Consider the following 23,639-nt stretch of genomic DNA (forward strand, 5'->3'; position numbering starts at 1 on the left):
GCGAGGAAATGGCTGACATTTAGAGTTTATATGTTGATTGTTATTAGTTTATTAAAAACTGTTTATACTTTTTATTATGCATTTATAAAAAAATAAATAAACTAAATATAACAATTATAGTTTTGTAATTTATCTAATTAAATGACNCTCGTTATCAGAATTTACAATTTTTTATTTATTTATAAAACCAATCTCTACCTACAAAATTAAGCTTTTAACCATTTTATAATAATTAAAAATATAAAAAGTTCTTTTTAATAAAATATTAAAAATAATCTGCTTGAAAGAAAGCATTTTTTCAGTTGCAGCCTACATATGTTACAAGAATAAAAAGAAACGAAAACAAAAGCAAGAAAAATAAATCAACAGAAATTGCGTTAATCACTCTGCTATAGAGGATGTAATGTGGAAGGCAGTTTTTTGGTCTTTCCTTCAAATTTAATAGCCAGTATCTTAAAATCTACTATGGTATTAAGTTAAACAATGGCATCTTTGAAATCAGCATCCAATTTTTTATTAAAGAGAAATGACCTGGTTTTAAAGTTTCGAGTAACAGTACAAGCCCTATTTTTATCAATTAAATTACCCCGGAAGACATTGTGCGGTAGTGTTTATTGATTCGTATTTGAACAATTATACATATTAATCAATTAACTTCTCCACTGTTTGCTGAATATTAATAATAATTCAATTTAGATCTCATGCGATATAATGATAACTCAAGTGATAACATTAGTGTATTCTTTTTACTTTTTGTTAGAGTATTTGTAGAGTGAAGTAACATACAGTATCTTCCAGTTTGACTCATAAGTTAGTGTTATTATTACCAATATCCAGCAAAAAATTATTTCTAAAATGATCTTTAAACAAAATACTCTATTTTGTTCACTGGTGTCTATATAAATTTGTAGCGATAGCGTATATTTTACACAATATGTTTATACTTAATGAGAAATTATTTATTGTGACGTCGTCACAATTCCGGGCTGCAAATTTTTATTACCTCTAACGCTCGTTTGACTTCCGTTTCCGGTCAGAAGTTCTTATATAGTTAATCGATGTCGTCTACCGCCAAGTTTTCCATATCTGGTCTCGATTTTTACCCATCTAAATGCATTCTCGAGATTAACAGACAGACAAACAGGCCGACGACAACGAGAATGTAAGATGTACTTTATTTTAATTCAAGTGTTATTGGGTTACAGTCTGAAAATTGCAGCACAATAACACTAGAATTAGAGTAAAGTGAACAGAAACAATTCCCATCACTTTTTCATAATTTGCACAAAAACAGAAAGAATAAGAAAAATAATAAAATCAAAAGAAATATTCAAATTAATAGAATACAAGAACCAGTCTGCCAGAAAATAATTATCATCAATAAAAACATAATTCAAGAACTAACAATTTAATATAATTAGATTAATATTTCTTATCACCAAAATATCCGTGATTGCTGCCAGTTACTTTCGTAACAGCTATAAATTATCCAATTTTATTACTTTTAAATTAAATTACAAGCTGAATGAAATTAAATTGGTTTAATATAAACGGTTTTCTATTAAAGAAATTTAAATAATATAATAATTGAAAATGTTATTTAGTAGTTTCTGCCATGAAAAATCTTTCATTTTCGCAATATTCAACCGACATTCTTTCAAGAAAAATATTTCTGTTTTTATTCTAGAAAAATTATATTAAAAAACTGTCCATATTTTATGAAATTATTTATAATAAATTTTATTGAAAATTCTATATTATAATTAAATCCTATAATATATTATATTACTTAAATTATTTCGAGTACAGAATCTTCTGTTTACAATATTATTTGTAATATTATTTAAATATGGATCCAATTAGAAATAACGTTTTTTCACTTTTAATTTTATTATTTAAATATTAATAAATATGAATTAAAATCAATTTGGTCAGCATAAACGAATATAAACAATTCTAATTTAATTATATATAAAACACTTTTAAAATAGTTTTACATTTGGAATTCTTTGAGAGAATACGGGACAAGACATTGAATGATTTATTTCTCTATTTCTTCAAATAGTAAATTAAATAAGATTTGATGGTGGAAAAAAATAATGTAGGTGTAGTTAAACCTCCAATAACGGCCACCTCTAAACGGCGGCCATTCTTTCAGGAATGTATCTTTAGCAATGCATACAAAATAACTTCCGAATAACAGCAACTTTTATATATAACAGAGGTATGGAGATCGGTTAAAAAATGATTCTCCAAGACGTTTAAGTTTTTGGACTCAGGACAACGTAAAACATTGAAAAATACAAAAAATTTAAAGGTTTTTTTCTGTATGTATGGATGTTAGTGTGGGCGTATGCGTGTGTGTGTATAGGTGTGTATTTATGGGGCACGATTTTGTTCACAGTCTTTGAAGATTAATAACTCCCGAGGTTTTTATTGAAAATTTCTGATATTTTGCAGGGTGGTTTGTGTATCGGGGGTTTTGATGCTATNTTATTTCGAGTACAGAATCTTCTGTTTACAATATTATTTGTAATATTATTTAAATATGGATCCAATTAGAAATAACGTTTTTTCACTTTTAATTTTATTATTTAAATATTAATAAATATGAATTAAAATCAATTTGGTCAGCATAAACGAATATAAACAATTCTAATTTAATTATATATAAAACACTTTTAAAATAGTTTTACATTTGGAATTCTTTGAGAGAATACGGGACAAGACATTGAATGATTTATTTCTCTATTTCTTCAAATAGTAAATTAAATAAGATTTGATGGTGGAAAAAAATAATGTAGGTGTAGTTAAACCTCCAATAACGGCCACCTCTAAACGGCGGCCATTCTTTCAGGAATGTATCTTTAGCAATGCATACAAAATAACTTCCGAATAACAGCAACTTTTATATATAACAGAGGTATGGAGATCGGTTAAAAAATGATTCTCCAAGACGTTTAAGTTTTTGGACTCAGGACAACGTAAAACATTGAAAAATACAAAAAATTTAAAGGTTTTTTTCTGTATGTATGGATGTTAGTGTGGGCGTATGCGTGTGTGTGTATAGGTGTGTATTTATGGGGCACGATTTTGTTCACAGTCTTTGAAGATTAATAACTCCCGAGGTTTTTATTGAAAATTTCTGATATTTTGCAGGGTGGTTTGTGTATCGGGGGTTTGATGCTATAAAATTTTAGTAATTACAAGTTAAAGCGATGAAGAAATTAAAGGTCATATTTAATGACGATTTTACTCGTTATTAGCATTTATAATTATTTATAAAACCCATCTCTACCTCAAAATTAAGCTTTTTGCCATTTCATAACAGTTAAAAATATGAAAATATATTTTAATAAAATATGATAACAGATGACGCCACCAAAAGTTTCCGGGAAAGTTAAACAACTCGCTGCTGTATTTTTTAATGTTACCTTCAATGACCAATGTTCAGAGGTTTCGCTATAATTTTTATAATACAGTATATTCTACATCTAAAATTGTCTGTAAAATATTTCCCACTTTACAAATAAGAAACATTTAATAAAAATTAAAGTAATAAATTGCATTTATGAGTTATTATTGACAATATAACCAAATTATAATTTTAAAATTATTTATCATTTTTTATCTAATAGTAAAAAAATAATTGTTTTTTCATATATGGAATATAAAAATATAGAAATATAAATAAAATATTTAAATAAACATNTTTTTTTTCTTTTTTTTTTTTAATTTGTAAATTGAAGAACTGTGAACGAGTGCAGACATAAAGTTAGAATTATTAAATCGTGTGTGTCTAAGGTCATTATATTATACAGATGAGAAAAATGTTATATGACCTGTAATTAAAAAAAGTAGACGAGAAAAATAAAAACAAAGATATCACATTTCAATCAGAAGATAGATTTTTTTTTTCTTATATTATTTATGAAGAAGAGGTTCTAATATATTTTAAGCAAGAGTTTAAATTGATTTATATTATTAGATTATACAAGAAGATATTTATCTTATCAATGAAATCTTCTATAGAGTAGATATATTGTAACGTTATTATTAATCTATCATCTTCATCACACTATTTTTTTTTTTTTAATAAGAATTTGTATATCTTCCTTTTCTCTGCTCTCTATTCGTGTTTAATTTATCATTTATTTTAGTTACTCGTATTATACTTTCGCATCATTTATTCTGATAAGAGACTTGAATTTATATCATTTATCAACGTTTGTTTGTAACTCTCTTGAATTGTTATATGAAAAAATAAAATAAAGAAAATACAAAATACTCCTACGATGCATAACTGCATTTGGCGCCATTTATTATAATATTTTATTTTTTAAAAAAATTTATATTTTATATTAATATAAAATAGAAGAAAAAGCCTAATTTTGATGGTAGGGATGGGTTTTGTAAAAAATTATAAATGCTAATAACGAGTAAAATCGTTATTAAATATGACCGTACTGGAAATACACACGACCTTCTTTACCTTTAACCACCAAAATTTAATAGTATCAATCCCCCTAATACCCACTGATCCTAGCAAAATTTCAGAAATTTTCGACAAAAAGCACAGGAGTTATTAATCTTCAAATAGGGTTAAACAAAATCGTGCCACATACACACTAACATCCATACATATAAAAAAAATACCCGAAATTTTTCATTTCTCGATGTTTCGAGATCCTCCAAGTCCAAAAATGTAAAAATCCTGTTGGAGGGTCATATAATCTTGTATCAATTGAAATTATAATAGCAATATAAAGTATCCATATGAATTCAGAAATGCTCATTTTAAAGTTTAAAATTTACATATTTGAGACGTGTAAAACATCATTATAAAATGAAAAAAAAAACATTTCATATGTATAAAATAAATATATATTGAAGGAATATTTGGTGTAAAAATTAACAAAAACGTCAATGAAAGTACTGTACATATCCAATTTCTTACTTCAAATTCTCCATTTTTCGGGTTCATGTCTAAAAGAGAATAATCGGCATTTCGATCACCATTTTCGTCAATACTCACACTTCCAGTAATACCTGAAATATAGAATTTCATATATTATATGAACACTATATTTGTCATTTTTAACTGAAAAACTAATTTCAGAAGAATGAAATTAGAAGAAAAATAGAACTAGGATCCGACTTGCTTCTATAAGAATAGATTATTCTCATAAGCGAGAATTCAACAATTCAACAGAAAAATAATAATGACTTACCTTCAAATGTTCTATTCCACATTTTTTGAGTAATAATAGAACCGTTTGTTATGCTATAACCTTCAGTCAAAGTCTCATTTAGTGCTAAAGAGTATAACAACACCGCTTCGTGGAATGCAGTTACGAAAGTATTTACCTGATGATAAAAAAAATAATTTCATTTTTTTTATTTAAACTTTATACAAATTTTATAAATACAAATACAAATTTTATAAATACAAATTTAAAATTTGACATTTTTATACAAGTTTAAAATAGTAAAAAAATGTTTTTTTTTTAGAGAAACGAATAATAACTATAATTCAATTAACTTGCTATTTTTGTACTGTTAAAATTATAAATTACGAGGAAAATATGTATACTCTTAATTATTTAGGTTTATTATACTAATTATTTTGATTTAATTTATTATTTTATTTATAAACAAGAAAGTCAAAGGGCTTAATAGTTAATAGAAGATGAAAGTTTATGGCAGTTTACATTTTCTGCAAGGTTCTACTGATTAATTCTGAAAAATTCAGATCTGTCAAAGGACTTAGAAATATATAGAGAACAGACAAGCGAATATTTTATTTTATATATAAATTTCAAAAAATTATTAGTTTTCCTTTTATTAAGTAAATATTCCTTTTATGAGAATTTATAAAATTAATTAATGTATTTATTACTTTTAAATATAGTAAAAATGTTGAATTACATATAACTGTTTTCAATAACCTATTTAAAGGAGGAATTTTACTATAGGATGAAATAAATCATTCGGTTAAATTCAGATGGAGTAAGAATTCCACGTATGACCTCTTATTTCAATAGAAATATAAAATTTAATATCTTCTTTATCATCAGATTTTATCAATTCTTGCAAAAGATCTTGAAAAATTTATATTTTAAGAATTGCAAAAATGTTTCTTTTCGTTGAAAATCTAATTTCAATACTGAAATTCCACAATAATTGTAACATTTTTAAGTCTTTTGTTTTTATGTATTTTTCAAAAGCAAACCTTTTCTTTCTAGAAAGCAAATTCTCATTTCAAAAGAACAAAAACTTTTAAATATCCAAAAATTTCAGAATGTCTTATTTAACAAGAACTTTTTACTTATTAAATTAGTTTATTGTGGCTGTAATCTATTAATAGTATTTACACTGATGTAACAACAGTGTGATGTAACAGGTGCAAACAAAGAACGTTTCTTCTTTAAACGAATAGAATAATTCAATCTCTTTTTCCTCTAGACGTTACTTTAATGTAATAAGTCTTATTAATAGATTATAGTAGCAGTAAACTATTAATAATAAATAAGAATTAACGAAAAAAAAAAATCTAGCAACGAATTGTGTTAGAATTTATTTAAATAATAACTTTTATATTATTAATCATAATAGATATAAAATTTTGTGTGGCGTTGTTATGAGATTTTGTTAGAAAAACTTTCTATATTTTTAATTATTATAAAATTGCAAAACGCATAATTTTTGGGTTAGAGATGCGTTTTATAAAAAAAACTGTAAATGCAAACAATAATTAATGCAATCATTAAGTCTGACTCCTACGTGAGATATGACAGGTGACCTTTATCCCATTTCATCTTTTTATCCCATTGGTCTCTCATTACCGAAATTTAATAGTGTCAATGTCCCTTATACAGAAATTACTGTGCCAAATTTTGTTTCTTAATTATTACCCGTTCTGATATATTAAACGAAATTGACGCCATTACACGCATATATATTCCCAAACAATAGATCCACGAAATTTTTTGCCATTTTTTAACTTTTCAGGATTCAGGAGATCTTAAAATGAAAAGAAATAAAAAAAATAACAAGCAAATATTTGTATTTTAATATTTTTTCAGTGAAATCACGCATAAAATACAGCATTATTTTCTAACAGCCATTTGAAGAAAAGCAGACACTTGCAATAACTCGCCAGTTATATAAGCAGACACTGGAAGATATAAATTTATACTGTGCTTTTATATGATCCAAAATATTATGTTTGAGTTTAAATTATATATTCGAATATCATATTAGATAATATTTCATTCACGCAACATTACTATATTTTTACGGTCTCATATTACTTGCAATATCATGTATTTCTGACCATCAGATAAGAAAAATACGACATTATAAAATTTTATAACATAAAATAGGATTGTTGTTTTGAGATCATACAGTAAAGAATGTATATGTTTGCTTTTATATTATATTTTATATTTGAAATTTTGATTTTATTCGGCTGAATAACTGAATATTTTTAGTATATCTAAACATTTTTTTTAACTTTTTGATTGACGTATGTACTGAGTTCAGCCTGATAAACTACTACTACAATAGAGCAGATAAGTATACTTTTCAATTCTATTCACTAAGTTTCTATATAATAATGTGTTTTAATAAATAAATAAGTAATTTTTAAATTTATTTGATAGTGACACAACGAAAATATATTGATGAAAGAGAAGTTTATATTTTTAATCGTTTGTATTTATAATCAAATGATAACGCCGGATTTATTGCCATGTTTGAGCAGGATCGATTTTTCTTCTAGAATATTTCAAATTAATTAATTTAATTCTATTATTTATTAAATTTAATATAAGATGGCAACTTAATCGCCTATTTTTCATTCAAATTATACAATAATTTTACGTATTTAACAAGCCTGAAATTAATACTGCGTTATTATTCGATTATTAATATATGTGGACTTAGTTTACTATATGATTATATTTGTTTATATGAAAATCGACTTCCACAATTCAATTTTGGGATTCATATGCATCAGTCTGTTCAAGCCAGATATATTCTTTATGAAGATATGATTAACTTGAATGTATTTATAACTTGATATATATTATAAAAATCTTTATAATGCTTTTAAAACTAATTTATAAGACTTTATTAAAGGTTTTTCTTATAATTATAATAGTTAATTTTTTTTTATTTTTACACGTGTTACGTTCTTGTATCGACTCAACAATTAAACACCTTACATTTTTGACTTTATATTTATAATTATTTAAATAAATTTTTAAATAGTTTAGATCTTAATAAAATTTAAATATATTCTCATTACATTAGTTCTGCATTTGTAAGCGAGAATTACTGCTATATTTTTCTTCAGAATACGTTTGTAAACCAATTTTTTCTTTTCTGCCACAGGTTATCATTCAGTAATTTACTAAACTTGTGTAATTCTTCCAACTTCTAAACCACTTTTTCGATGTTTCAATCATCCTGTTGGTCAAAACCCCTCCCTTTCTATGTCATTTCAGATTTCTTTTCCCCCTTTAATCCACAGATTGAATTTCAATAAACCAAAAAGCAATACTTATATAACCTTTTCCCAAGGTTACATAAGTAAGTTATTGTTCTTTATTATTGATTCGATTCGTACATAAAAATAAAGAATTGTGAATTAAATTTCAATTATGTTTGCTTCTTTAATTGAGTTAATATAATTTTACTATAGACTTATTGTTTTCGTATATTTTTTCTTAATATTTAATTGTAATTCATTTAAAAAATTAAAGTTTAAGATAATTTTAGAATGAACTTTTAAAGTTTCTTTCTTAAAATTACTGTAATTAGCAGCTAGGGTAGAAAAAAACTCTCTCTGTAAACAAATGTTAGGTTAATTAACAAATGTTAAACAATACATTTTTACCCATATTTAAAATTAAAAAATATTTTATGTTTTAATGTAACTAATTAGTATAAATATATAAATCTCTAAGAAAAATATTTTTATTTTATAAAATGTTTAATATAGTTTCACGTAATAAGAGATTAAAACATATAATTTATTCTAATGAACTGAAAATGATATCTATCATTTTTCATTGTGTAATTATTTTAAATATCGAATAATGATAATTAATTAAATAAATTAAAGTAATTTATAAATAATATAAATCATACATTTTAATTTATTATTACGTTAAAACGGTATTAAAATTGAGAGCCTTATGATGATGCAATAAATAATTGCATCATCATAAGGCTCTCAATTTTAGTAGTGTTTGCCCCTGTAAATCATACTTTTCTTGTTAACAGTGGAGTCATGCCAGCCATATATGTAACACCGTTCAGGAGATAATATTTGAATTGAAATAACTTGACATTTTGGTATATTATCTAATAATAGGAAAAAGATGAATTAAAGATGCTTAGATTTATAAAAGTTAAAGTCAATATCACGCTTATTAGCTATATTTTCTACTTATAGTCTATTAACAGAAAATAATATGTACAGTACCTCCCTTGTACAGTATATAATTATCAAATTAATTAAGGATGCCATTTTGCTTGTTTTACTATTGACCAGTAAATTCGCCATATAATATAATTTTTATACAATGTAATAATTTTAATTTTGTAATTAAAATCAAAATTAATATATTGTATAAAAAACAAAAATATTTACTGCTATTCCACTAAACGCTTTTAATGAAATAGCTCTAAATATTGACAATAGACATTGAATAGACTGATTCTGCCAGTTTCCGGTCAGGGTGCTATAATCCTAGGACCGATTACCATAGAGTCTATGGGTGTCAGCTATCTGGTTCTATGGTTTCCAGCGGATGACGTTAAAAATTTAATGCTTTTTCTACGAAAAATCCTTTTCCAAAACTTCTCGAAAACGGAAGAAGGTAGAATCAAGTAGGTTTTCGCATTAGAATTCTATTTAATTCTTCTATCAATGCACGGTTCGCAATTTTATAAGTCGGATTCGTTAATTTTCTGTAATTTTTTTTTAAATTGCAGAGAATTAACGAATTCGATTTTTAAAATTTTGAACCGTACATTAGCAGAAGAATTAAATAGGATTATAAATTAAAAATCCGATTGGTTCTATTTGCTTTTCTATTTGTTTTTGAGAATTTTTGGAAAATGGTTTTCCCATTGAAAAAGCATTAAAGTTTTAACGCCATCTCCTAGAGATCGCGTGCGTAACTAAAGAACTTACAACCAGTCTTAAATAAACCTAAAATGACCATAGAATTCCATATAGCTTAATATTTTCACGAGTAAAAATAAAAAATAACTATATTTTGAATAAAAAAAACTTTACTTCTTCTTGTCCATATTCAAATCCAAATTCTTTCCTGGCAATTTCCTTCACCTCTCTAGAAAATTCCGCGTATTCTCTAGTCTCAGGTGTTCTTGCTGTAACTGTCAATAATGCCTCGTAAGCTTTTCTAGCTCTTCTATTACGTTCGATAGTATCGTTGAGCCGATACCAAGGTCTTCTATTTTCATTCTTACTAAAAAGAAAAATATAAAGGTTTATATTAAACAAAGTAATATTTTTACGTTTAAAATTACAGCAGTCTGCACCATTCAAATTTGAATTTATCGCAAGTTTTTTAAACTATATTGATACAAAAAGGTTAATTAAATTCTTTAAACATATAATTATTGGTTTTAACATAGTTTTACAGTTAAACTTCGATATACGCGTTTAATTGGCTCCTCAAGTGTACTGCACATATCGACGAGAAATAAATTAATTTACGAATTAGGTCATTGAGAAATCGTAATTTTTAAATGTACAATAGAGCCTCGATTATCCGACCCAATTGGGGACTGGGGTTGGTCGGATAATTGAAAAGTCGGATAACCGAAAATTATGAAAAAATCCATTATTAGTGTAGTATATTATTATATCCCATGCAATTAGTATATTAGTATATCGCTATTTACCTACTTCGCGTTGAATTTTCATTGATGTTAAGCCTAACAAAAATTTTTCTTAAATAATAATCGTCGCTATTGTATCGTTAAAAATTATAAAATTAAGCCTCGTTTAAATACTGGCTCCCTTTCATGGTCGAGCCAGTGCCAGCTAAAACACGTAAAAATAATATTAAAGTAGCCAAGACATAGCCAAATATTGTAGCGCCACATCACTAGCGGACATTTGAATTTTCCGACTAGGGCGGTCGGTTAATCGGGGGTCGGATAATCGAGGCTCTACTGTACATTTTCTTAGTGGAATAAAAACGTAAGAAAATAAAGAAATTTAAAAAGGTTTGTTGAAGAATTATTAATTAATTAACTATTTTGGATAAAGTACAGTGTAGTTTCACACAATAATTAAAACAAATCATGGAAAATAATAATAAAGATTGATTATAGATAATTTAAATTAACCAGTGAAGTATCACCCAGAAAAACATGAAGTAAAATATTTATTAAACGTCTGCTTTCATTTTTTCTTCCTAGAAACTTCGATAAAATTAAAGAATTAAAACAGGAATTACAGTAAATGCGAAAATAAAAACGTAACCATCCGAAAACTAAAGTTTTCCTACTAACAGTAAGCAGAATTTGGGAGAAGGGATGGATTTAATGTCGCTAGTACTGATTCTGTCGAGTTAGCAACGTTGAACTTCCTATGAAAACAGACCCGCATTAATCGACATCGCATGTATCGAAGGTAACCTACATTGCAGAAATCATCCCAATAATCCTACGAATACTTCAATAGAAATTTTAAATTAACTTTTGACTTTACTTTCTTACAATTTGTAAAGTAATAAAATCTATAATTTCCTTTTTATTCTATTAGTTTTTATACAGATATTAAATTTTTAAAAAATTATATGATATAGAGTGGAACGATAAATAGTAGTTTTTTGAACGAAAATTCTATAAAATGAAGAAAATTTAGTTATAATATTAATTGAACAATTAATTTAAAAAATTATATTCACATTTCATGGAAATTCTATTCTGTAAAAATAATTAAATTATTATTTCTATAATCAAATTATACTTCTGAAGCAACTTATAAGGTAAGAATGTAACAAAATTAAATTCAAAATAATTAAGTATTTTTTTGCATGTGCTAGATTAATAGCTGATAATTTTAATTTTTTAAGATTTGGGTGGGAAGTTCTTCATTACAGTGCATTTACATACACACACCACGATTAAGTTCTACATTTGTTTATATTTATAGGGTTTGGAGTGGAAACATCCCCCTAATTCATCATTAAAACGCATTGCCATCATCTTTGATATGTTTTCAAAGTTTCAGTACCCCTTCTATCTTAATTATAAGTGGTTTAAACTTGATTTGCAAGATTTTACATTTATTACAATTGCAGATATTAAACAATTTATCAATACTTACTTTAACAATTTTAAAATAGACATACAAATGTATAAACATTCCAAGGGGATAAGTTTAATAACCTGCAACGTAAATACCATTTACTACCGAAAAATACGAAATAAATTATATTTATTAAACAATTTCATCAAACAAAACAAAAATTAATTAATTGGACTTCAAATTGAAAACATTGTAATTTTGTAAATTCTCACTGTCGTCCGTCTGTCTTTCCTTAATCTTAAGAACGAAGTTACACAGATGAAAGTCGAGACCATATATAACTTAAGGAAAGTAAGCCCCGATTAACTATATACGAACTTCCGATATAAACAGAAAGTCACGCTATTTCAATTCAAATGTTTTTTCTGAAAGGACTTAGAGCACGACTGTATTGCTAACAAGATAGCATGATGTATAGGGACATGATACTACTAATTTGAAATGGAGAGCATATATTTTAAATTAAATAAATTAAAAAAGTATATTTTTATTTTTATTTCGTTATCTTCCATATTCTGATATGAAAGTGTAAAACATTTGTTTATTGATAGTCAATATTTTGTGTTGAAAAATAGAACTTTCGTTCGAAGGACAAACAAAAATCATATGTGTTTCAACACTATCGATTCTTGTTAAGAACACAATTTTGATGGAGTTAACTCAAACCGTCAACTAGAATAATAAATTTACTACTTCTATAAAATATAATTCAGTAAATTTTGCTGTAAGAATACAAAACAAAAGTTATAATTATTCGAGAAATTAAATTTTCTCAATTCATTACTGTCAATTTTTGATATTTAAGGAACTGTACATAATTATTTACCGTAAAAATAATAAATAAAATGACTTTAATGTTAAAACTACACTTGTAATTGAAAACAATATGTATATTTTAAAATAGTTTGTTCAAAACTCATCTTCCTTCAAAGATTTAAAAGAAATTAGTAATTTTATCAAATATTATTTAAGCTCTGAATTATATTCATAAGTAATAACTTATTATTGTTTACCAGAAACCTATTATAAACGTTAGTTTCGAAATGTCTGGTTACTAAAATTAAATAATAATACAGCTTCATATATGACATAAAAGTATAAAGCCTTATTTCATAATTTTATTGTATTAAAAATAATTATTATAATAAAAATTTCTATAACTTTACAAGTTGATATTTTATATTTTTTTATTTAATTTTAAATATAATAATTGTATTATTTATTATTGTATTAAAATTTTAATAATTTCAAATAATATAATTATTAATTACATAAGTTGCTGGACTATCCTGACATTCTTTATTTGTTTATTTGCTACCATTACCTTTTTTTTCAGATTGGTTCGGGAGATATTAAGAGGATGGAGTCATATCTCCCGAACCAATGGTCCTATTTTTCTGAAAATTTCTACAAACATTTCCTGTTAACACACGAATCTCCCTGCAAAATTTCAGAAATTTTTAACAAAAAGCACAGGAGCTAAGCTTTAAATTGAATGGAAAAATTCGTCTCTCCTAAAAACAAACTAAAATACAGAAAAAATTCAGATTTTTTTTTTCATTTCTCGACGTTTCAAAACTTCCCGAGTCCTAAAATGTAAAAGTCATTTTTTGGCCGATGGTCATGCGTTCCCTCTGTTATATAACAGCAGAGAATGAAAAATGAATATATATTATTATGATAAGTTTGACTTTAAGTTCAACTCTACAAAAAAATCACATTAGTAGAGAAATACAAGCAAGTGAACAAAATAGAAAAATTCTGATGCAAATATCAACAATATAATTCAATATATTGCTGTCATGTCAATCTGGTTTCGCATCACATACTTTCAATAAAATTTCGGAAATCACATGAATGAATTTTTTCTCCATTTTTCCGAGATAAGAGATGAACCTTTACGAAAAAAATAAGTTCCTTTTTTTCCATCCGTTTATGGAAGAGTTAACTGGTTTCAGTACGTAGCTAAGTCATGAAATATTCATATAAATATTTTACATAAATAAAATAATATGTTTAGTAACAATATGTTTTATTGATAGAAATTATATGTATATAAATATAGCCTATAATAACTTTTTATTTATTTATTTATAAGCTAATATGTGGAACTCGGGGTTTATTTCCTGTGGAGACGAATACTCTATATATAACTGTCATATAAACAATTCTGTAAAAACATTATATATATATATATATAAACTAAACAATAAATTGCACATTTTACTCTCCCTGAAATCAGAAAAATATTTTCCGGAGAATGTTTTCTGAAAGAAACATAGGTGAAGCTAATTTAATTTGAACTAGATTCACATATATAATCGTATATTTTATATGCTATTAATATTAAAATATTGAAAATTAATGTAACAAATACTGTATTTCTAGTAATACCTAAATTTTATTTGAACGTTTACAAATTCCTTCCTCATTTCTCAAGAATCTGATTTGATATTTATTGATTTTCACAGTGCTGCTGATACGAATAAATAAGATTTTTATTAAGTTTAACTACTTTATATGATACATATAAATCTTTAGTTTTCAGCAATTGCTCTTAAAATTTATCAATAATAATTCACAAATATATATTTAATTTCTAGTGTGCTTAGGAAATAAGAATAAAAACATTAATCACGATGAATGACGGTGAAAAGTTATCATCATCAATTTTTAATTAGAAATTTTGTGGAATTTCTTTTATCACAGTTGTTAACTTTCTAGAATGATATATGATATTATGATTGACTTTTAATGTTGGAATAAGAAAACGCAACAAGTGGGCGATCTGCCAAGGAGATGCCTCCTGGAAGGACTTTCTAAAGGAAACTAACTCCTATTTCGATGTTAGGCACGTGAAAATATTCGAAAAAACTACTCTAGCTTGTTGGTAAGGTACGAACCTGCGACCAAACTATCAGTGTTTAGTAGTGTTATGCATCCAACACTAGTAAAATCGAATTTGAACCCGGATCCTCGTAGAAGAAATTCTATATCCTGTAGATTTGGGAATTTTTTAGCATTGTTTTTTATGGAATGAATGATTTTTTATATCTGTTCTTTTCTCTTGTTTATCTGCTATTTTTTCTTGTTTAATTAATACAAATTATTTTTATTATGACTAAGTTATCTTTTTAATTAGACAACTCTTTAGTGCAGAAAATAAGTGTAAACATAAAGTAAACTAAAAACAAATGAACAAATTAATACTTCGAATATATTATTTATAACTGAAATAATTACTTTATATTATAATTTTATAGTCTATCAAGGAAAGAAGTAATTAATAAATAAATATCGAAAATAATAAACAATACCACACAGATACGATAAAAATAACTTTTATGAATAACGATTATTAACAGTTATAACAAATAACAATGCAATTTCACAACTCGTTAGATAAGTTTTAATACATTATATATATATATATTATTTATATATANCACGTAATAAGAGATTAAAACATATAATTTATTCTAATGAACTGAAAATGATATCTATCATTTTTCATTGTGTAATTATTTTAAATATCGAATAATGATAATTAATTAAATAAATTAAAGTAATTTATAAATAATATAAATCATACATTTTAATTTATTATTACGTTAAAACGGTATTAAAATTGAGAGCCTTATGATGATGCAATAAATAATTGCATCATCATAAGGCTCTCAATTTTAGTAGTGTTTGCCCCTGTAAATCATACTTTTCTTGTTAACAGTGGAGTCATGCCAGCCATATATGTAACACCGTTCAGGAGATAATATTTGAATTGAAATAACTTGACATTTTGGTATATTATCTAATAATAGGAAAAAGATGAATTAAAGATGCTTAGATTTATAAAAGTTAAAGTCAATATCACGCTTATTAGCTATATTTTCTACTTATAGTCTATTAACAGAAAATAATATGTACAGTACCTCCCTTGTACAGTATATAATTATCAAATTAATTAAGGATGCCATTTTGCTTGTTTTACTATTGACCAGTAAATTCGCCATATAATATAATTTTTTATACAATGTAATAATTTTAATTTTGTAATTAAAATCAAAATTAATATATTGTATAAAAAACAAAAATATTTACTGCTATTCCACTAAACGCTTTTAATGAAATAGCTCTAAATATTGACAATAGACATTGAATAGACTGATTCTGCCAGTTTCCGGTCAGGGTGCTATAATCCTAGGACCGATTACCATAGAGTCTATGGGTGTCAGCTATCTGGTTCTATGGTTTCCAGCGGATGACGTTAAAAATTTAATGCTTTTTCTACGAAAAATCCTTTTCCAAAACTTCTCGAAAACGGAAGAAGGTAGAATCAAGTAGGTTTTCGCATTAGAATTCTATTTAATTCTTCTATCAATGCACGGTTCGCAATTTTATAAGTCGGATTCGTTAATTTTCTGTAATTTTTTTTTAAATTGCAGAGAATTAACGAATTCGATTTTTAAAATTTTGAACCGTACATTAGCAGAAGAATTAAATAGGATTATAAATTAAAAATCCGATTGGTTCTATTTGCTTTTCTATTTGTTTTTGAGAATTTTTGGAAAATGGTTTTCCCATTGAAAAAGCATTAAAGTTTTAACGCCATCTCCTAGAGATCGCGTGCGTAACTAAAGAACTTACAACCAGTCTTAAATAAACCTAAAATGACCATAGAATTCCATATAGCTTAATATTTTCACGAGTAAAAATAAAAAATAACTATATTTTGAATAAAAAAAACTTTACTTCTTCTTGTCCATATTCAAATCCAAATTCTTTCCTGGCAATTTCCTTCACCTCTCTAGAAAATTCCGCGTATTCTCTAGTCTCAGGTGTTCTTGCTGTAACTGTCAATAATGCCTCGTAAGCTTTTCTAGCTCTTCTATTACGTTCGATAGTATCGTTGAGCCGATACCAAGGTCTTCTATTTTCATTCTTACTAAAAAGAAAAATATAAAGGTTTATATTAAACAAAGTAATATTTTTACGTTTAAAATTACAGCAGTCTGCACCATTCAAATTTGAATTTATCGCAAGTTTTTTAAACTATATTGATACAAAAAGGTTAATTAAATTCTTTAAACATATAATTATTGGTTTTAACATAGTTTTACAGTTAAACTTCGATATACGCGTTTAATTGGCTCCTCAAGTGTACTGCACATATCGACGAGAAATAAATTAATTTACGAATTAGGTCATTGAGAAATCGTAATTTTTAAATGTACAATAGAGCCTCGATTATCCGACTCAATTGGGGACTGGGGTTGGTCGGATAATTGAAAAGTCGGATAACCGAAAATTATGAAAAAATCCATTATTAGTGTAGTATATTATTATATCCCATGCAATTAGTATATTAGTATATCGCTATTTACCTACTTCGCGTTGAATTTTCATTGATGTTAAGCCTAACAAAAATTTTTCTTAAATAATAATCGTCGCTATTGTATCGTTAAAAATTATAAAATTAAGCCTCGTTTAAATACTGGCTCCCTTTCATGGTCGAGCCAGTGCCAGCTAAAACACGTAAAAATAATATTAAAGTAGCCAAGACATAGCCAAATATTGTAGCGCCACATCACTAGCGGACATTTGAATTTTCCGACTAGGGCGGTCGGTTAATCGGGGGTCGGATAATCGAGGCTCTACTGTACATTTTCTTAGTGGAATAAAAACGTAAGAAAATAAAGAAATTTAAAAAGGTTTGTTGAAGAATTATTAATTAATTAACTATTTTGGATAAAGTACAGTGTAGTTTCACACAATAATTAAAACAAATCATGGAAAATAATAATAAAGATTGATTATAGATAATTTAAATTAACCAGTGAAGTATCACCCAGAAAAACATGAAGTAAAATATTTATTAAACGTCTGCTTTCATTTTTTCTTCCTAGAAACTTCGATAAAATTAAAGAATTAAAACAGGAATTACAGTAAATGCGAAAATAAAAACGTAACCATCCGAAAACTAAAGTTTTCCTACTAACAGTAAGCAGAATTTGGGAGAAGGGATGGATTTAATGTCGCTAGTACTGATTCTGTCGAGTTAGCAACGTTGAACTTCCTATGAAAACAGATCCGCATTAATCGACATCGCATGTATCGAAGGTAACCTACATTGCAGAAATCATCCCAATAATCCTACGAATACTTCAATAGAAATTTTAAATTAACTTTTGACTTTACTTTCTTACAATTTGTAAAGTAATAAAATCTATAATTTCCTTTTTATTCTATTAGTTTTTATACAGATATTAAATTTTTAAAAAATTATATAATATAGAGTGGAACGATAAATAGTAGTTTTTTGAACGAAAATTCTATAAAATGAAGAAAATTTAGTTATAATATTAATTGAACAATTAATTTAAAAAATTATATTCACATTTCATGGAAATTCTATTCTGTAAAAATAATTAAATTATTATTTCTATAATCAAATTATACTTCTGAAGCAACTTATAAGGTAAGAATGTAACAAAATTAAATTCAAAATAATTAAGTATTTTTTTGCATGTGCTAGATTAATAGCTGATAATTTTAATTTTTTAAGATTTGGGTGGGAAGTTCTTCATTACAGTGCATTTACATACACACACCACGATTAAGTTCTACATTTGTTTATATTTATAGGGTTTGGAGTGGAAACATCCCCCTAATTCATCATTAAAACGTATTGCCATCATCTTTGATATGTTTTCAAAGTTTCAGTACCCCTTCTATCTTAATTATAAGTGGTTTAAACTTGATTTGCAAGATTTTACATTTATTACAATTGCAGATATTAAACAATTTATCAATACTTACTTTAACAATTTTAAAATAGACATACAAATGTATAAACATTCCAAGGGGATAAGTTTAATAACCTGCAACGTAAATACCATTTACTACCGAAAAATACGAAATAAATTATATTTATTAAACAATTTCATCAAACAAAACAAAAATTAATTAATTGGACTTCAAATTGAAAACATTGTAATTTTGTAAATTCTCACTGTCGTCCGTCTGTCTTTCCTTAATCTTAAGAACGAAGTTACACAGATGAAAGTCGAGACCATATATAACTTAAGGAAAGTAAGCCCCGATTAACTATATACGAACTTCCGATATAAACAGAAAGTCACGCTATTTCAATTCAAATGTTTTTTCTGAAAGGACTTAGAGCACGACTGTATTGTTAACAAGATAGCATGATGTATAGGGACATGATACTACTAATTTGAAATGGAGAGCATATATTTTAAATTAAATAAATTAAAAAAGTATATTTTTATTTTTATTTCGTTATCTTCCATATTCTGATATGAAAGTGTAAAACATTTGTTTATTGATAGTCAATATTTTGTGTTGAAAAATAGAACTTTCGTTCGAAGGACAAACAAAAATCATATGTGTTTCAACACTATCGATTCTTGTTAAGAACACAATTTTGATGGAGTTAACTCAAACCGTCAACTAGAATAATAAATTTACTACTTCTATAAAATATAATTCAGTAAATTTTGCTGTAAGAATACAAAACAAAAGTTATAATTATTCGAGAAATTAAATTTTCTCAATTCATTACTGTCAATTTTTGATATTTAAGGAACTGTACATAATTATTTACCGTAAAAATAATAAATAAAATGACTTTAATGTTAAAACTACACTTGTAATTGAAAACAATATGTATATTTTAAAATAGTTTGTTCAAAACTCATCTTCCTTCAAAGATTTAAAAGAAATTAGTAATTTTATCAAATATTATTTAAGCTCTGAATTATATTCATAAGTAATAACTTATTATTGTTTACCAGAAACCTATTATAAACGTTAGTTTCGAAATGTCTGGTTACTAAAATTAAATAATAATACAGCTTCATATATGACATAAAAGTATAAAGCCTTATTTCATAATTTTATTGTATTAAAAATAATTATTATAATAAAAATTTCTATAACTTTACAAGTTGATATTTTATATTTTTTTATTTAATTTTAAATATAATAATTGTATTATTTATTATTGTATTAAAATTTTAATAATTTCAAATAATATAATTATTAATTACATAAGTTGCTGGACTATCCTGACATTCTTTATTTGTTTATTTGCTACCATTACCTTTTTTTTCAGATTGGTTCGGGAGATATTAAGAGGATGGAGTCATATCTCCCGAACCAATGGTCCTATTTTTCTGAAAATTTCTACAAACATTTCCTGTTAACACACGAATCTCCCTGCAAAATTTCAGAAATTTTTAACAAAAAGCACAGGAGCTAAGCTTTAAATTGAATGGAAAAATTCGTCTCTCCTAAAAACAAACTAAAATACAGAAAAAATTCAGATTTTTTTTTCATTTCTCGACGTTTCAAAACTTCCCGAGTCCTAAAATGTAAAAGTCATTTTTTGGCCGATGGTCATGCGTTCCCTCTGTTATATAACAGCAGAGAATGAAAAATGAATATATATTATTATGATAAGTTTGACTTTAAGTTCAACTCTACAAAAAAATCACATTAGTAGAGAAATACAAGCAAGTGAACAAAATAGAAAAATTCTGATGCAAATATCAACAATATAATTCAATATATTGCTGTCATGTCAATCTGGTTTCGCATCACATACTTTCAATAAAATTTCGGAAATCACATGAATGAATTTTTTCTCCATTTTTCCGAGATAAGAGATGAACCTTTACGAAAAAAATAAGTTCCTTTTTTTCCATCCGTTTATGGAAGAGTTAACTGGTTTCAGTACGTAGCTAAGTCATGAAATATTCATATAAATATTTTACATAAATAAAATAATATGTTTAGTAACAATATGTTTTATTGATAGAAATTATATGTATATAAATATAGCCTATAATAACTTTTTATTTATTTATTTATAAGCTAATATGTGGAACTCGGGGTTTATTTCCTGTGGAGACGAATACTCTATATATAACTGTCATATAAACAATTCTGTAAAAACATTATATATATATATATAAACTAAACAATAAATTGCACATTTTACTCTCCCTGAAATCAGAAAAATATTTTCCGGAGAATGTTTTCTGAAAGAAACATAGGTGAAGCTAATTTAATTTGAACTAGATTCACATATATAATCGTATATTTTATATGCTATTAATATTAAAATATTGAAAATTAATGTAACAAATACTGTATTTCTAGTAATACCTAAATTTTATTTGAACGTTTACAAATTCCTTCCTCATTTCTCAAGAATCTGATTTGATATTTATTGATTTTCACAGTGCTGCTGATACGAATAAATAAGATCTTTATTAAGTTTAACTACTTTATATGATACATATAAATCTTTAGTTTTCAGCAATTGCTCTTAAAATTTATCAATAATAATTCACAAATATATATTTAATTTCTAGTGTGCTTAGGAAATAAGAATAAAAACATTAATCACGATGAATGACGGTGAAAAGTTATCATCATCAATTTTTAATTAGAAATTTTGTGGAATTTCTTTTATCACAGTTGTTAACTTTCTAGAATGATATATGATATTATGATTGACTTTTAATGTTGGAATAAGAAAACGCAACAAGTGGGCGATCTGCCAAGGAGATGCCTCCTGGAAGGACTTTCTAAAGGAAACTAACTCCTATTTCGATGTTAGGCACGTGAAAATATTCGAAAAAACTACTCTAGCTTGTTGGTAAGGTACGAACCTGCGACCAAACTATCAGTGTTTAGTAGTGTTATGCATCCAACACTAGTAAAATCGAATTTGAACCCGGATCCTCGTAGAAGAAATTCTATATCCTGTAGATTTGGGAATTTTTTAGCATTGTTTTTTATGGAATGAATGATTTTTTATATCTGTTCTTTTCTCTTGTTTATCTGCTATTTTTTCTTGTTTAATTAATACAAATTATTTTTATTATGACTAAGTTATCTTTTTAATTAGACAACTCTTTAGTGCAGAAAATAAGTGTAAACATAAAGTAAACTAAAAACAAATGAACAAATTAATACTTCGAATATATTATTTATAACTGAAATAATTACTTTATATTATAATTTTATAGTCTATCAAGGAAAGAAGTAATTAATAAATAAATATCGAAAATAATAAACAATACCACACAGATACGATAAAAATAACTTTTATGAATAACGATTATTAACAGTTATAACAAATAACAATGCAATTTCACAACTCGTTAGATAAGTTTTAATACATTATATATATATATATTATTTATATAAATAATTTTATATGTGTAATAGAATCCCTCACGTATCACATTAGTAGTGACAGAACAATGACGACTTTTTAAAAACAGCTGTCAAAAGGCATATTAAAGAATATATAAATCTATAAATTTACTTTATGAGAATTAGATTTTAAGTTAAAGTTTCGTGTCACGATCAATAACATCAATCGAAGTATGTCAAAAACCACTGCTCGAATGGACCGAAAGGTTCAACTCGTATTGACAAAATTAGTTATTGTCCAGAAGTGTAAATCCTTAAAGAACACAATTGAATCATTATATTTTCTCTAGAGAGATAAAAAAACGTGCACAACATATAATTTCGTACCAACGAGTTAAGGTTATTGTATTTTGTTGATTTTTTAAATAAAAAATTACGTTATGTATATAAAAATTTAATGAATTTTGATTATCGATAGAATGAAATTTTAGTAAGTAAACAAAGTCAATAAAGATTTTCAACTTATTTTCTCAACTTTTTTCAAGAAAAATAAAATGTCTTTAAAGTTCACAAATATAAATTTATAAAGAAAAATAACATATAGAATTTGATATAGATATTGAAGTTATAAATATTTTAATGTTTACCAGTAAAATGGAGAATACAACTAAACTTTAAGCGGTTATTAAGAAAAAAATCATATCTTTATTATGATTATGAAAGATTAAAGCAATTTATTTTTAAGGAAAAATAATTAATTTGATAAAACAAAAATACTAGAATTATTAAATTGAATGGTCTAGACAGGAAGTACCTTTCAAATAATTTGCCCGTGAAGAATAGAAATTAATGAATGTAGATAATATTCTGAGTAAAAATAGATGAATAATGTAATTCCAAAAATAGATTGTGACGACATATATAGGGGAGACCGGGGCAACTTCGGCATGCGGGGCAAGTTTGTCAAGCGCTTTTTTTTAAAAACAAATTAAAAGGAGACTTTGGTTATAGGTTAGGCAGTTGAGTTTTATTGGTGGCTTGTTGAGTGTAGTGTTTTTATTGTTCTCCAACAAGCGTAGTTGAATTATCA

General features: G+C 25.8%; 1 protein-coding gene across 1 annotated transcript in view; it reads right to left on the reverse strand.

The window, feature by feature from the left end:
* The window catches only part of LOC111621704 (atrial natriuretic peptide receptor 1-like), a 195,087-nt gene that overhangs the window by 41,571 nt on the left and 129,877 nt on the right, over positions 1 to 23,639 (reverse strand). The window contains exons 3-5 of the mRNA XM_023363930.1: positions 17,111 to 17,303; positions 5,232 to 5,367; positions 4,958 to 5,049 (exon numbers count right to left, since the gene is read on the reverse strand). Of these exons, the coding sequence (XP_023219698.1) occupies positions 4,958 to 5,049; positions 5,232 to 5,367; positions 17,111 to 17,303 (421 nt within the window). The remainder of the gene's footprint in view (positions 1 to 4,957; positions 5,050 to 5,231; positions 5,368 to 17,110; positions 17,304 to 23,639) is intronic.

Source organism: Centruroides sculpturatus, unplaced genomic scaffold, assembly GCF_000671375.1.
Source record: "Centruroides sculpturatus isolate CEXI.00-Female unplaced genomic scaffold, Cexi_2.0 scaffold35, whole genome shotgun sequence".
Taxonomy (NCBI): Eukaryota; Metazoa; Arthropoda; class Arachnida; order Scorpiones; family Buthidae; genus Centruroides; species Centruroides sculpturatus.